Source organism: Pimephales promelas, chromosome 5, assembly GCF_988280905.1.
Source record: "Pimephales promelas chromosome 5, fPimPro1.hap1.1, whole genome shotgun sequence".
Classification (NCBI taxonomy): domain Eukaryota; kingdom Metazoa; phylum Chordata; class Actinopteri; order Cypriniformes; family Leuciscidae; genus Pimephales; species Pimephales promelas.
The window spans coordinates 31292473-31307827 of NC_142773.1; the positions used below are offsets into that span (position 1 = coordinate 31292473).

Here is a 15355-nt window from a genome sequence, read left to right on the forward strand (position 1 = left end):
TCCTTTCATTAGCTACCGATTAGCATCATTAACACTCTGTTGTTTACCCACTGTCCTCCTGGGCAGGGGGAGGAAACATGCAGCGGGGTGACGTGGTTGTGGCGTCACGCTTCGCTGAAATGGACAACATTGCTGAATGCAAATGAGACCCGAGATGGAGCGTAACTACTCCCAGCAGGACACAGATTTGGATCGGTAAGCTAAGTGGTTATTAGTTAAGACTGTTGTCCCATATCACAGAGTGCTTATGCAAATCAGCAGATAAATGTGATTTAGTGGAGGTGTCTGAATGGTTCATGGTTGTTTGTTTAAGTGTGTATGTACACACCTGTATTCACTGTCAGGCTGGAGGTTCTGCAGCACATGGCAGGTGCTGGTGCCCAAGCTGATGAGCTGCTCTCCCAGTTTAAGAGTGTAGGACCTTATCTCCTCTCCATTGTTGCAGGGCTCGTCCCATTTCAAAGCCAGACATGTGGAAGGTGAGTAGACGCCGCAATCTGTGGCATCGTGCTCAAGTACACACAACACTGAGACCGGGTCGGGAACGGTGGCAGGGGTCTGACAGCTTGTGTGCTCGCTGTACGGTCCTGCACCTGCTTGATTCACCGCCTTTAAAGAGAGGGACAAGGTTTAACTTGCTTATACAAAAATATTTGTTTTAGGGCTGTCAATAAATTAAATTGATATTTAATAAGGTTCAAGGTTTTTGACATTTATTTACATTATGACATTTTATTCACTTCAGTGTGATTTCTAAAAAATTACAGCAAATGACACATTGCCAAACATAATTACACTTAGGCGTGGTAATTAGTTTCCTTTCCCTAAAAAAAAATATTGTATTAATCACAATTAAATCATTAAATCCACTGACAGCACTAATGTGATTTCTTGTGCAGTAAGAATAAATGTCACCTAAAAATTAAGAGTTATTCATTTTGTTCTGTTTCTGTATATCATTTTGAGCTGCATGACAATATTTCCTAATAAATGAAAATTATTACGGAGATCATTATGCTGTTAATCTTCGGCATTATAGTATCATCTCGAAATGACTGTCACAAGCTCATTTATTTAAAGCATAATGACAGGAACCTTTTTACGGCCTCAGTGCGCAAGATGATGCAGTTAATGAAGCGGCAACTTTCCTTGTTCTTTTCAACTTTTCCTGTCATACTTTTACTACTCTAGTCATAATTAAATGGGCTAAAATAGCCAAGAGCAAATCCCTAATATGTTACGCATGGCACAAATGTCTTTCCAAAGTTAATCCAACTTTTCTAATTTTTGGTTTGAGTCGTGAGGCTGCAGCAGAGCGACACACCGCAGCCATGTAAAAGTGTTAATAAAACCATTACTCCTAAGGGGACTGCACCTTCTCATATCACTATAGCAATATCATTCATTACAAATCAAGTCAAAATCACAGGACATTTCTAATACAATTAAAAAGGCGTTATGAAAGTGTAAGAAAGGTGCATTTTAGAGAGCAATAAATTGTTCCACACTGTAAAGGAGTTGTTGAACAATAAACATGGTGTAAATGAACCCTCCAGTGACAGTAATACCTGTAGTCTGCAGTAGTAATGAGTTGCAGGTGTCAGGTCTGAGATCTCACACTGCGTGTCAGGGCCGCAGTAGATCAGCTCCATGGGCTCTTCCTCTCGGCCCCACTCCAGACGGTACTCAGAGATGTCGGCCCCTGAGCTCTCTGGACTCTGAAAGAGTCAAATTATTGGCTGATTGCTTGTACTTCAGCTCATCTGACCATCAATACTGACATTATTTCTTTGTTGAATGTGTTAATGTATGATCTATAAAAAATAATAAATTACCTCCCAGCCGACCAGCACACAGGTATTGGACATTAAGGTGAGGGATGGGGCCGCACATTGGCTGGGAGGACCAGCTGCGGTTGTTATTTCTGTTGGTTCAGAGAACAGCCCATACTGTGAGCAAATGAGAAAGAGAAAGAGAGAGAGAGAGCAAATTAATATTCAATACATGACATGAAATGTCTCATAGGTGTATTTCTATCAGGATACAATGTGAAAAACAAATAAAACACTTAAGACCGGGCCAATCTTGCATTACACCCTTGTGAAATCAAAGCATGTTTCCAGTAGCGCAATCGGATACGAGACGCATCGATTCCTCACTTTTGGGAGTTTGCCTCACACAAACAATGAAAAGTAAACAATGAAAATAATTAAATTCAGTCTTCTGGCTCAAGAGCTAACTCTGAAATGCTGTATTAACACTCCTGCAAAAGAAACAGGAAACTACTTAAATCAAACAAAGAACAAGATAAAGCGAAAAAAAGACCTCTGCCTTCCTGAACACTGCTGGATTGAACATTGAGCATATTGAGAGAAGAATCAAGGAGAAATCATTGACATAGTATATACACGTACTGTAAGTCATTCTAAGAGACTAAAAAGTCGTAATTATTAGATAAAAAATGTTAAAAAGTAAAACTATAAAAAATAAAAATGTACTGTAGTACAATACAAAGTTAAAATAATGACATTAGCTGTTGAAATTGAGACAATCAATTTGACAAGTGGAATTACAATACAATATTTATTTATAGAGCACATTTAAAAACAGTCAGGTGCTGTACAAAGTGCTGTACAAAGCAGAAAAAAATAAAAAATAAGAAAAATAATGCACAGGACATTAAAAATAATCAATTTATCAAAATATTGTATTGTATTGTATTGTACAAGTGGAATTGACAGGTCATTATTGACTAAGTATTGCTTAATTTTGCTTAAAAAACTGTCATAATTATGACGTCATTTATGACTTAAATCTCCATTTCGACTTTTTATCTCAATAAAACTTCAATTTCAACGTTTTATGCCATAATTAGAATTAGACTGGTTCCTCTAATTCCAAATGGATTCAAATAATGATTGGCTGGTTTAGACGATTCATGCGATAAACAGAAGAACTGCTGTGATTAACTGAAAACTGAGCCTGAAGTGCGTTATGGTAGGGATAGATCAGGATGGTTGTCTAACAACTGACTAGTCAATTAGAGCAGTCAATTAATTTCTGCATGTTTTTTTTTAAAGCTGCAATATGCAGTTTTTTCTCTGTCGCCATCTCTGTTTGAAATCTGCAACTGCAGTTTTTCGCAGAGTTATTAACTCTATGCCAGTTGTACTTCGACAAGGCACAGCGTGGATGAACACGTTTGAGGAGGGTGTACGGCTGTCATTCACCACGCTGGTGTTGATACTGGCATTCAGAATCCCAGATTATTCTTTTTGAAAGTATGACCAACATAATAATTTTCACTGGAATATGTAATCTGAACAAGTAACATCCACTTTTGTACTGGTTCTGACATTGCAGTAAATTGCGCTGATTGAATTTACAGTAAATATCGCTTATCATATCACGCAAAGCTGTGCGAATTATACTTTGTTCTCAAATTGTTAATGTTAATAACGTCAGCATTGCGTGACTACATGTAATGACCTTCTGATATATATCTTTGTTTTCGCATGGGCCGGTTGCAGTCTCTTTTTTTCTGTAGCCACTCCGAAGTCCGAACAAAGTCTTTTGCATTTTACAGTGTGTGAATCACTGGTGATTGTCGTTTAAACCTTTCTGGATCCGCCATCAAATTGATAAGTTTAATTAAATCAAGTGCAGTGAGAAAAGGCTATAAATCTCCACCTCCAACATCCTCACACACAATATAGCTTATACTAGCCGAGACTCCTCCTTTTTGTGTACAGATGTGACGTAATGACACAAAGACATGCTCAAATCTCCCGCTGAAATCCACCAGTACCACTGGAATTAAAAACATTATTACAAGCTTACTGTTTTAAATCGAGCTAAGGCAAGCAGAGAGTTTTGTGTATTATGTATTTTGGATAATATTTAACCCAAAAAAGCTACGGACTGCAGCTTTAATTTATTTTTTGCATTATTATTATTAGTGGTGGTGCTTTAGAAAACAAATGAAGAATCACAATTTGATTATTGAATTGTTGAGCACTCACCCCTGCCTCGTTGGCAGCACGCAGACGAAAGCTGTAGGTGGCGCCGGGAAGCAGACTGCCCACGGTGCACTCCAGATCAGAGCCGTGATAGACCTCGGTGGGCTCTGACTCTCCCTCCCTCATTTCCAAACTGTACTCATTCACCTCACATGCCCCCTCTGAGGAGGGACAGTCTGAGACGAGGGACAGAAACAAAGCACTTCAGTACCACAGAAATTACAGGTTCAATTCATCTTTGTTTAAGTTTTTCTAAGACATAGCAGATTTGGCCACTTCTTTGTAATATCAAGCTTTACCAATCTTCACAATTTCAATTCAAAGTTTCTTGTCCAAAAGCCTGAATCCAAAGTGTTCACTTAGAAAGTCTGGAATCAGCAGCTTCACAGATCCAGAACTTAACTCACTCCCGCTACAGCCTTTAGCTATTAACTACCTACCGATAGATCTGGCACAGGAAGTCAATGAGTCAAGTGCACTTCTAAGGGAGTCATTCTAGTCTACTACTGGAAAATATGTGTACATTGAGGATATGTAGCAAACATGGTGGGAAAGTTGATCATATGCTGTTTCTGGATATGACAAAAGGGTTTAATTTTGTGGATTGCCACAGAGTGGCTTGGTGAAATGTGATGTAAATTGACAATGTAAATTACCAACTTAATAATGTTTCTTGATCTTGTAACTGATGCAGCATTGTGTTAGTGTGGGTTTGATTTCCAAGGAAGTTGTCCTAAAAATGTACCTTGAATACATTGTATATTGTTTTGTATAAAAGCACAAATGTGAATATGAAATGGAGACTAAGGAATGAAAAACTCTCAGAAGTGTGATGTATTGGAAGGATAGAGTTTACGTATTCAGAATCTTACCCCATCGTAAGTGCACTTCTTTGTGCTTGGCTTTACCCACAATTCTGGGAGGCTGGCAACGTCCTGGAGCTACAGATAGTGTGCGCACAGGCAGACTCTCAGAGCACTGCAAGGACACAAGCATAACAATTATGTATCTATAATTGCAGCAAAAAGTATGTAATTTATACTTCCGTTCAAAAGTTTGAGGTCAGTAAGATAAAAAAAAAAAAGATTGATACTTTTATTTAGAAAGGACACATTATATTGGCCAATAATAACAGCAAAGGCCTTTGTCTATTTCAAATAAATGCTGCACATCAAAGAATCCTGGAAAAAATGTATTATGGTTTCCACAAAAATATTAGGCAGCACAAGTGTTTTTAACATGGATAATAATAAGAAATGTTTCTTAAGCACCAAATCAGCATATTAGAATGATTTCTGAAGGATCATTGGACACTGAAGACAGGAGTGACTTTGCCATCATCACAGGAATAAATTAACAGTTATTTTGGTTTGTAATATTTTTGATTAAATAACTACAGTCTTTATGGGCATCCGAGACATCTTTCAAGAATATTAACCTTATCTACCTCAAACATTTGTACAGTAGAGTACATAGTGCATTTAGGACTGAATTTATACACAATTAGGCCATAAAATGTAATAAAATGCAATCAAAAGTCACAACATCAAAACAAGCAATGATATGTTTTGATTTAATTTACTGCTAACACAGTTTGAACATCTCCCCTGAACTTTGTGTACCACAGTTACATTAGAAAAGGTTAATGGAAGTTAATTCTGTAGTTAATTCTGAGTCAAATCCGTACTTTTTTCACTCTGCACTGACTATTTAAATTGTGTGTTCAATAAACAGAAAAATTATCTATTAAAATTAATTATTAAAAATAGTTATCGTCTGTTTCTATATTATTGTGAATTAAAATCCACATACTTTTTCTTTTTCCTACAAATATACAGCTATAGTCTCTCATGCTTTCTATTTCTGACGAGTCCATTTGGACCGATGTGGTGTACAGCTGTTGTAATATATTTGAGTTACCTGGCTATGGCCACCTGTGCTGATGCTGCAGGTGCGAAGTCTGTACATTGTGCCGGGTTTTAAATCCTCACACTCACACTCTGTGGAAGGCCCACTGTATGCAATGTCCCACTGATTGGCTGCCGAGTACAAGGCGTCATAGAGTTTAACATTTGCAGGGAAATTACTCAGTCAGTTATCAATGCAAACCCTCAACTGTTCCCAAAGTTTAATTAATCCATGGTGAGATAAAACACATAGGTATCAATGAACATTCAAGCATTCAGTATTTATGGCTATATGAAATTCCTTTTTAGAGAAATAGAAGCTCTGACAGCACTAATGAAGTGACTGTGTAAGAATAGAAGTACAGATGGGACAGCGTGAGAACACAAGAAGATTAATTACGGAATTATTTTGTGTTTTTCTAAAAAAAAAAATGTTACGTGAAAAAGGGGAAAAAAAGCTTCTAGATGGAAAAAGATTTGAAATAAAAAAATTGAGATGTAATTAACCAAGGACAAAACATAATTAAACATGCAGGAAGATGGTGAATGACAGTGAAGAACACAATTACATATACATTAATACATACCATCAGAATTTCCTTCTGAAATCTCCAAGAGGTATTTTAAGATTTCTGAACCTCCGTTGTCTTGTGGAGGATCTGTAGTGTGACATGCAGACTGGATTTATATAATATACACACATATATGGAGATGTCCTTACCGTAAAATGCATACAAAAGTACCCAAACAACAGTGACTGAATACTAGCTGTTATTTAAAGGAACACTCCGACTTTTTGGGACTTTAGCCTATTCACCTTACCCCCCAGAGTTAGATAAGTCCATACATACCTTTTTCATCTCCGTGCGTGCTATAAGTCTGTTTGACGCACCCACCGCTAGCCTAGCTTAGCACAAAGACTGGATGTGAATGGTTGCAGCTTTCATACTAATCCAAATGAGTGACAAAATAACGCAAACGTTTTCCTATTTACATGTTGTGGTTTGTATAGTCACAGAGTGTGCAAATATCAAGGCCATATGAGACACAGACATCTTTTGACCGTATAAATACTATATTTTCTGAAGGGGAAGCACTGCTACTTGGGCAGAGTGATAACAATCACCTGAGACGCACCGTGACGAGGAGCAGAGAGTTCGCTTCGCTCAGCGTTGGAATAAAGAGTCAGCAATTACTAACGTTAGATAGAAAAGCATAGTTTATCATGGGTGTTTGCTTTATTGTATGAGCTGTGACAATAAACAGGGGAGACCAGGTTAATACAGTACCATGTTTCATTGATTTCCAACCAAAAACGCACCCAGATTTATAAATATCACATGAATAAATAATTATTATTACAGGAATCAATATATTTTAAATGCAATTTATTAGCTGAACCAAATGTATTCAACAGTAGCCTATATAATATACAGTATTGCATTACTAGGATAGAATAAGGGGAAAGTAATAGCACAAATTGTTTTTGCACAATGAACTCACAGCCTATCGTACCCTTTTGCACGCTCAAGTTCGTTATTTCCATGGTTATTTCAAATTTAGGCTACTAGGCGCACCGCGCGCAGGGTGCAAGTTCAACGCGGTGAACGCGCTCATTTTTTTTTTTCCCAAGCGCGTCCGCACCGCATCAAGATAAAAACATATTCATACCCTAATCATATAATAGTGTCACTAACGTTACATTAGCTCTGGCTAAAGGCACTGTTACAGTAGGTCATCTAAAAACATAACGGAACACTTACCTCAGCTGCAGGTGATCCACTTGTCCTGTCTGTGCTATCGATGGGATAGCCGTATCCTTCAGCACATTATGGTCCGTGTGGCAAATTCCATTTTTTCAAAATAGTCGTCCTCATTGAAATGTACCGAGCAAACATAATGTCCCTTGATAATCTTATGGTGTTTTTGGATAAATATCCAGAGTAAGTTAGCCATTTCTTCATCCAGTCAGCGTTTTTAGTTGGAATTCTGTGAAACATGGTATTACCTCCCCTGTTTACAGTCGCAGCTATTTACAATAGAGCGAAAACCCATGACTCTAAACTACGCTTTTACTATTTATAAATTGCTGACTCTATTACCCAAACACCGAGCGAACTCTCCGCTCCTCACCACAGCGTGTCTCCGGTGATGCGGTTATTACGCCGTCAAAGTAGCAGTGCTTCGCCTTCAGAGAATAGTTCCCAGGTTTTATACGGTTAAAAGATGTCTGTGTCTCATTTGACTTTGTTATTTGTACATTATGTGACTATACAAATCACAACATGTAAATAGGAAAACGTTTGCGTTATTTTGCCACTCATTTGGATTAGTATGAAAGCTGCAACCAGTCACATCGAGTCTTTGTGCTAAGCTAGGCTAGCGGTGGGTGCGTCAAACAGACTTATAGCACGCACGGAGATGAAAAAGGTATGTATGGACTTATCTAACTCTGGGGGGTAAGGTGAATAGGCTAAAGTCCCAAAAAGTCGGAGTGTTCCTTTAAGAGTACAATAGGGTACCGCACATAACAGATAAAGAAATATCAAATTATTTTGAAGCAATATAAAGCAATATAATTATTTATTTTTCCACTTAAAATGTTAGTAATGTTGTTTGCACCAAAAAAAACAAACAAAAAAACAAACAAAAACTCTTGTGATTTACAGTTTCACAAGATTTTTTTGGGGCCAGCTTTTACTACTGTTAAAAACAAAACCTACAGCAGGGTATTGTACATACTAGTATAACTCATATTTAAAAAGATTGAAAGGAACATTTTATTTCTCATGATCTTCAGGTATTCAGATTTGTATGATGCTGTTGTATGACTGAGCAAAAACTCTCCAAGTCTATACTTTGAGTCTAAACTAAATTTTTGGCATTTGCACTTTTGAAGTTCATTGCAGCTGTCTAAAATCTACCATTTGGTTCATTACTGCAGGGAAACAAAATTGCCATTTATCATGCTGAGAGCACAATACAACCGCAGGCCTCGTCATACTCTCCTCTGCAAACAAAGAACTAAACTGGAAAGTGGGAGAACTCAAGTAGCGCATCACAAAGGAAGACATCAAAATGAGGGGTATTGTGACTCACATCAGATAGGATTGAAGCAATACCGGTTCTATTGTTGGTCCAAAATTGTGGAATAGCGTTTTTCTATCCTTAAGACTATTATCCACAGAGTCGGTTTTCAAATCGAAGTTAAAAACCTACCTCTTTTCATAGGCGTACAACTGTCCTTGATTTTGAATATTGAATTTTTCTGATTGGCGTTTTTTATGTAAACTCCTTTTATTATTTGTTTTGTACAGCACAATGGCCAACTACTGTTGCTTTTATTGAGCTATATAAATAAAAGTTGATTGATTGATAGATTACATATATTATATACAGTAGATAGAATATTAAATATTTTCTGACATTTATTCTCAATTTCCAAGATTAAAGCTCAAGCTCATTTAAGCCCCAAAGTTTGAGCTCAAATGCAAAACAGATAAAACAGCCAGAACCCAACTCAGCAAATGCAACAACTCCAACTGAATATTTTTGTTGCACAAACAGCCATACCCCATTTGACACTGAAGCTGTAGGGTCTGATAGAGCCCACGATGCAGGGTCTGGAGGGGGGTCCAGGTTTGTCTGGACTAGTGTTACACACCAGCACCTCACTGGGACTGCTTCTGCCCTCCAAGTTAGAGGCTATGAGCTGCAAGACACAAAAACAAAACAGGAGAGGCTTAATTCTGTACAGTAATGGCTTTTTGCCACCCTTTTTGTCCAGTTAACATCATAGCTCAAGAACTCTTGTTAAATTTCATAATTTGAGATATCATTAACTTATGGGTTTCATTCAAATCTTCAAGTCTAACTACGAGCAATGGACCCTTTCACATTTCTGGTGTTCTAAGAAATGGATGTCGTCACAGTATAGTAAACTTCTATAGCAGGGAACGGGAGATGACAGCAAATGTCACTTTTGTATTCCCATCAAAAGAAATAAAAATCTGCGATAGTTCGACCATCCACGACCAAAAATAGGGAAAAAAATGTCGAGAGATTGATTGTTGACGTAGGCCAGAAGAGAGAAAGATGTCAAATTTACTGTCACTCCTTCAGCCGTTGTATTTGAAATTCCTTTTTTGTAATTTACTGACAAGGTAGTAATATAGAACAATATATAGCATTATAAATGTGTATTACATTTAAAGATATGAAAAAAGTTACTTTAAAAATAAAATAAAAGTAGTATCACAACTATTGTATTTTCATTATCATCGTACTTGGGTACTTTCCCTAATTAATCCCTAATTTTTACATTGAAAAAAAAAATGAAAGGTGTAGGAATATTTAGTTTTTTTGTCAGAGAATCATTACAAAAAAATGTACAAGTTTCAAAAATTGGCAAATAAGAGACATGCATGATGCACATCATAAAATTACTGAGAAATCGGACTGTTTTTTCTTAATCATTATTATTATTTTTTCTTAAAAAATCTGTGTTTTTTTTAGATTATTGATTTAGACTCATGTTCATGCACATAATATGTACGATTATCCCCAAAATAGAAACCTTTGCAAACAGCCTACTAAAGAGCTTCTGTACGCAAACAACGGATCACAACCACAGAGGTAATGACATAACACATTTACACACTCCCATTACTTTCACCTGCCGCTTTAATGGGTGCCTTCACTTAAAAAAAAAAACTCACACCCGGGAGATGTGCGCACCATTCAGAGGAATTACTATTAATTGTGAAAGCACTTAAGCCAGTCACTGCATTACAGCAGCATTTAACGTGGGCTGCGGTTCACTCATAATTGGATAGGAGAGTTCTCTACATGAAGGTGACAGAAGAAAATGTTTGTGATGATAAAAAAAAACAATAACTGCGGTATGAGTCAGTGGAGCACAGAGAAAGGTTAAATCAGTTAGCTGCCATTGTAATTAACAATGTATGACTCTAGCCTTAAATTGTCAGGTGTCCCTGTAACGCAAACAATCTTCCTGCACAACAAACAAAACACTGTGTGCCTGTAAAGAGCATGTGTCACAGCTGATAACTAGTACAAAAATGCTTGACCAAAACATGATGAGGTCACTATGACTTGGCAATCAATATTTGACCAGTAATTCAGAGAAAGCATTTTTCTCTACAAAAACAGACAAATGCACCTCTTTAATATTTATTGAGGTTTTCTTTTAACTAACAATCTTTAATTTCACACATCATACCAAATCAATAAGCTTTAAGCATAATAAGTTTACATACTCCTCACAGAACAAAGACTTTGTACAGTATATACAAAGATATTTACTTGTATTACTTGTATTGGAGAAAGTGCAACTTCAGTGAGGATGAGGATTAGCAGGCTTCACTCAATGTATATTCTGATTTATTTTAAGAGTGCTGGCCAAAAAAAAAAAGCAAAAATAAACAATATATGCATAAGCGCGGCCTCTTTTCCATTTTAGAAAGTGAAACTTGCAATATGGCAGAATAAGTCCCGCATTCAAAATATTGTTTTTTTTCTCGCTATTTGAGAATAAGAAACGTGATTTATGGGACAGTACATGTCCATGTTTTTTTGCTGATATGAAGTGTGTTATTTAATTGTGAGTTCGGCAAGCAGTTCTTGAGATTTCGGGATTCCCCCATTAGTCTTGGATGCCAGATATACTGCAGCTGCCCGGAGACTGCCGAGTGAACAGGCTCTCTTTGTTGCAGAATCATTTTTAAAAGATTTAGTCATTATTCTCTATATGTTATGTCCTAACCAGATGAGAGCCAAAATTTGACTGCACTTCAAAATCCAAAACTGAAAATGCTACACTATTTGATTTTTAATTTATGTGCACACATTTTGGAGTCCTTGGCTTATCCTAAGCAGTGAAGCAGCCCAATTCCCAGTATGCTCTGCACATTGATGTTTCAAAGTTCCACAATGATGATGAGATCATCACAAAAGGGACTCAACAGTATTAAACAAAATAATTAATTAAAACATTTTGCAAATTTTTATGATTGATTTTTTTTATGACACACGTCTACTTATGAACTTATCAAACTTATGAATTTGTACATCACACACTATATTTATTTATGATATTGTGAAAAGACGACAAATATGGATTCACTCACCCTGAATTTATACTGCGTGCTTCTCTTCAGGCCCTCTACAGTACATGTCAAGTTTTCTCCAGTGTACTTTGGGTGAAACTCTGTTCCCTGCAGAAATGAGCACAAAAACAGTGAACTGACGTCACCATTTTACACAAGTAGTGATGGGAAAGAGTCAAATGTCATAAATATCTGGTTGAAATATTTTTTGAAAATTGCCAACACAACCAAATGCCATGGAGTTTAAGTATGGACTTGAGTATGTGTAGTCATGCCATCTAAATGACGTACAATGTTCTCTTCCTGGATCTCCAGCTTGTATGTGACAGGCTCCTCTGCGGTACAGCCATCTGGCCGGCTCCACTCCAGCGTGATCCATGTGATGCCGGCACGCACCAGCCGAGGAGCGTGGGGCAAATGGGGCAGACTTCCAGTCGTGTAGAAGACCACCTCAGGACTAAAGCCACTGACAAACAAGAGAGGAGACAGAAAATGATATATACACACACACTCATATAAAGGAAGCTGTAAAACAGCTAGGAATGAGGGTTTTTCCAGGTTTTTTTTTAATCCTCAATGAAGGACGTGTAAATGTCATTTGTATAAACTTAGCAAAAGCCTCAACATCTTATTGCAAAAGCTGTGTTCATTTGCATTCCTCGCAGAGCTGACACTTTGAATTATTTTTAACACAGCTCCAATATGTATAACTTGCAGGCTGACTTAATTTGAATAGTTTTCCTCTCCTCTCGATAGCGGCCTTAAATCTAGTTTCTTCCAATTAACTGGTTGTGACAAGTTTACTAGAGCCCTCAGTATTTACTGGGTGAGAGTCTCTATAACTGCCACTGGGGAACAGGAGATGTTAAATGAGCTTCTTTCAGTTAAGGAAGTAATAAAAAATATCCATTTAGACTGGGAGAAAGGTGGTTTGCTGGAGGTGGAGTCTCATATTTCAGCAGTGTTGCTTGCTTCACTCTCCAAATGCGTCTATGGTATTAATGTCAGGAGATGGAGGAGACGAGGGATGGTGCTGTATTCAGAGTGATGACCCTTAACATGTCTGCCCACTGGACCAAACATTACTTGTTTTATAGATATATTCTATAGATATTCAATAACGGAATTATATCCGAAAAAAAAACTTATGTATAAATATTTTTTCTATGGTTTAATATGTTATATATCTATAGAGCGATATCTATAAAGAAAAAGAAAAAGAAAAAAAAGGAGGGGGGGGGGGGATGAAGAAATAGAGAGAGAGAATGCTCCATTGGCTGTCTGTTCTTCTGCATCAAGGTGACTTTATGGCTCTCCTCCTCCATTATGACTTGAGGGATGGTGATAGGATTAGATTACAGACGGATAATGGGATTGTTTTGTCACACACAAAAAGTTTAATATGCATCCTGTACGACAACTCATATTTCCTTCTAATTCAAATCTCAAATCATAGTTAATCAAACAATGTTTGAATCTTTGGCTGTATCCCAACTTGCACATAATCCATACTAAATACTATATAAGCCTAAAGGTTAATGTGTTTTAGTGTGTAGCAGTGATGCGCGGGTTGATCCGAAATGAGCGGGTGCCTGCGGTCACCCGCGGTTACCCGCAGTTACGGGTCATCCAAAAATGTTTTTAATGATATTCGGGTCGCGGTCGGTCGGGTCGTTTGAAAAAAGATGCCAATTAAACATTTGTATATAGTACTAGACACAATTTTTGATGAAATATAAAGCCCTACACATTATTGGCTGAATAACTGGCACGAAGATAACACACAAGCTCAGTCTAAACAGTTCTCGGTTCTTTACTAGTGATTGGAGAACCGCTGTCCCTGTGCGTTCGGTATACGCAGTATCTATGCGCAGCATCAGCTGCTCGTGCTCACTTCTCTCAACAGTGGCACCAACATGTCTCGGTTCAGTGAACTGTTGGAGTTACTGGAGTAAAATAGAATTCAGGATATTGATTTATTTCGATTCGGAGGCGACTCAGGCATGTCTGAAAGTGAGTAACTTTAGTAACTTGTGGATCAGCACCTCTATGATCAGCACTGACGCAAGACGCGAACTGTTTCGAACGATTCAGTTCGAGTGTACTGATTCGACCGGTTCACTAAAAAGAACCGGTTCAAAAGAACGATTCGTTCACGAACCGGCCATATCTGCGATGATCACTACAGTCTGCAGAGAGATGGAGGCATGAGCATTTACTTTTAAATAATGCGGTCAGGAAGCGGGTCGGGTACAATGTTTTTTTATACTTTTTTTTGCGGTCCGAGTTGCGGGCGGTTAGCTGAAAACGTCGGTCGGTTGCGGGTTGTTTATACATTGACCCGCGCATCACTGGTGTGTAGTGGGAGTACGCAAACAAAAATGAGCAAAAGTGTGTCTGTTTTTAAAGGTGCTTTCACACTTTGATTCTGATTTGCCTGGTCCGAACCGCAGTTCTAATGCTCCTCCCTCCCTCTGCACCCGCTGGACTGTGTTCAAATTATATTATTTGGGTCCGAACTGAGCGGTACGTTTGCATCATTAAAGCAATAGCCGTTAACTCTTGTTGATTGGTAACAACGATATAAGAGAAGGTGGCAAAATTCATAGCGTTGCTAACCTAACTTTTTTGGTTTTTGAACTTGCAGTTTTGTTTTCAAAGCGTCAGTACATAACGGCACATGAGTCAATCTGCCGCAAATGTACTGCAAAAGTTCTTAAGTGAGAAAGAACACGCACAAACACACCGTTTTAATCAAATCATGTGTCATAAATAGCAGTTCACTTCCACAATTTAGTACAGTTGCTTTCATATCAGCAGCGAACTACACCAGAGTTTACACAAACCGTACCGTGTAAAAACAGCATTCAAATCATCCAAACAAATCGAAATCTAACGGCAATCGAACCTGGGTGCGCTGCAAAAGTGCTAGTGTGAAAGCAACCTAAGTCCATGCATATGCTTCTGCAGTGATACCTCATTCCTATGTCGTTGCGTGCCGCCACCCGAAATGTGTAGGCCATAGCTGGACACAGATGAGTGAGTTTGTAGTGCCTTTGGCTTCCGAAGTAACATTCTCTGAAATTGTTGGTCTTTTTGCCCTATTAGATAAAGTAGAATAACACATATATTCAGTACAAGTCACTGCATAAAATCACTGAAGCCATTCAGCTTCTCAAAACCACTGCAATCAAGGCTGGAGTGAGAAATGTATGAGTGACAACAGACTGCTGTGGTCTTTGATGAAAGTGGGGACATCATTCAGATATGAATCTTTAAACAGAGTGAATGAACCGTGCTG

General features: G+C 37.9%; 1 protein-coding gene across 3 annotated transcripts in view; it reads right to left on the bottom strand.

Moving 5' to 3' along the window:
- Positions 1-15355, bottom strand: part of fndc3ba (fibronectin type III domain containing 3Ba) — a 130370-nt gene that overhangs the window by 15016 nt on the left and 99999 nt on the right. For all 3 annotated transcript variants that reach the window (XM_039676756.2, XM_039676757.2, XM_039676759.2), the window contains 11 exons: positions 15031-15155; positions 12346-12520; positions 12076-12162; positions 9500-9638; positions 6514-6585; positions 5940-6058; positions 4892-4997; positions 4023-4195; positions 1836-1949; positions 1569-1718; positions 329-609 (listed from right to left, as the gene is read on the bottom strand). In XM_039676756.2, coding sequence (XP_039532690.2) covers positions 329-609; positions 1569-1718; positions 1836-1949; positions 4023-4195; positions 4892-4997; positions 5940-6058; positions 6514-6585; positions 9500-9638; positions 12076-12162; positions 12346-12520; positions 15031-15155 — 1541 coding nt within the window. The remainder of the gene's footprint in view (positions 1-328; positions 610-1568; positions 1719-1835; positions 1950-4022; positions 4196-4891; positions 4998-5939; positions 6059-6513; positions 6586-9499; positions 9639-12075; positions 12163-12345; positions 12521-15030; positions 15156-15355) is intronic.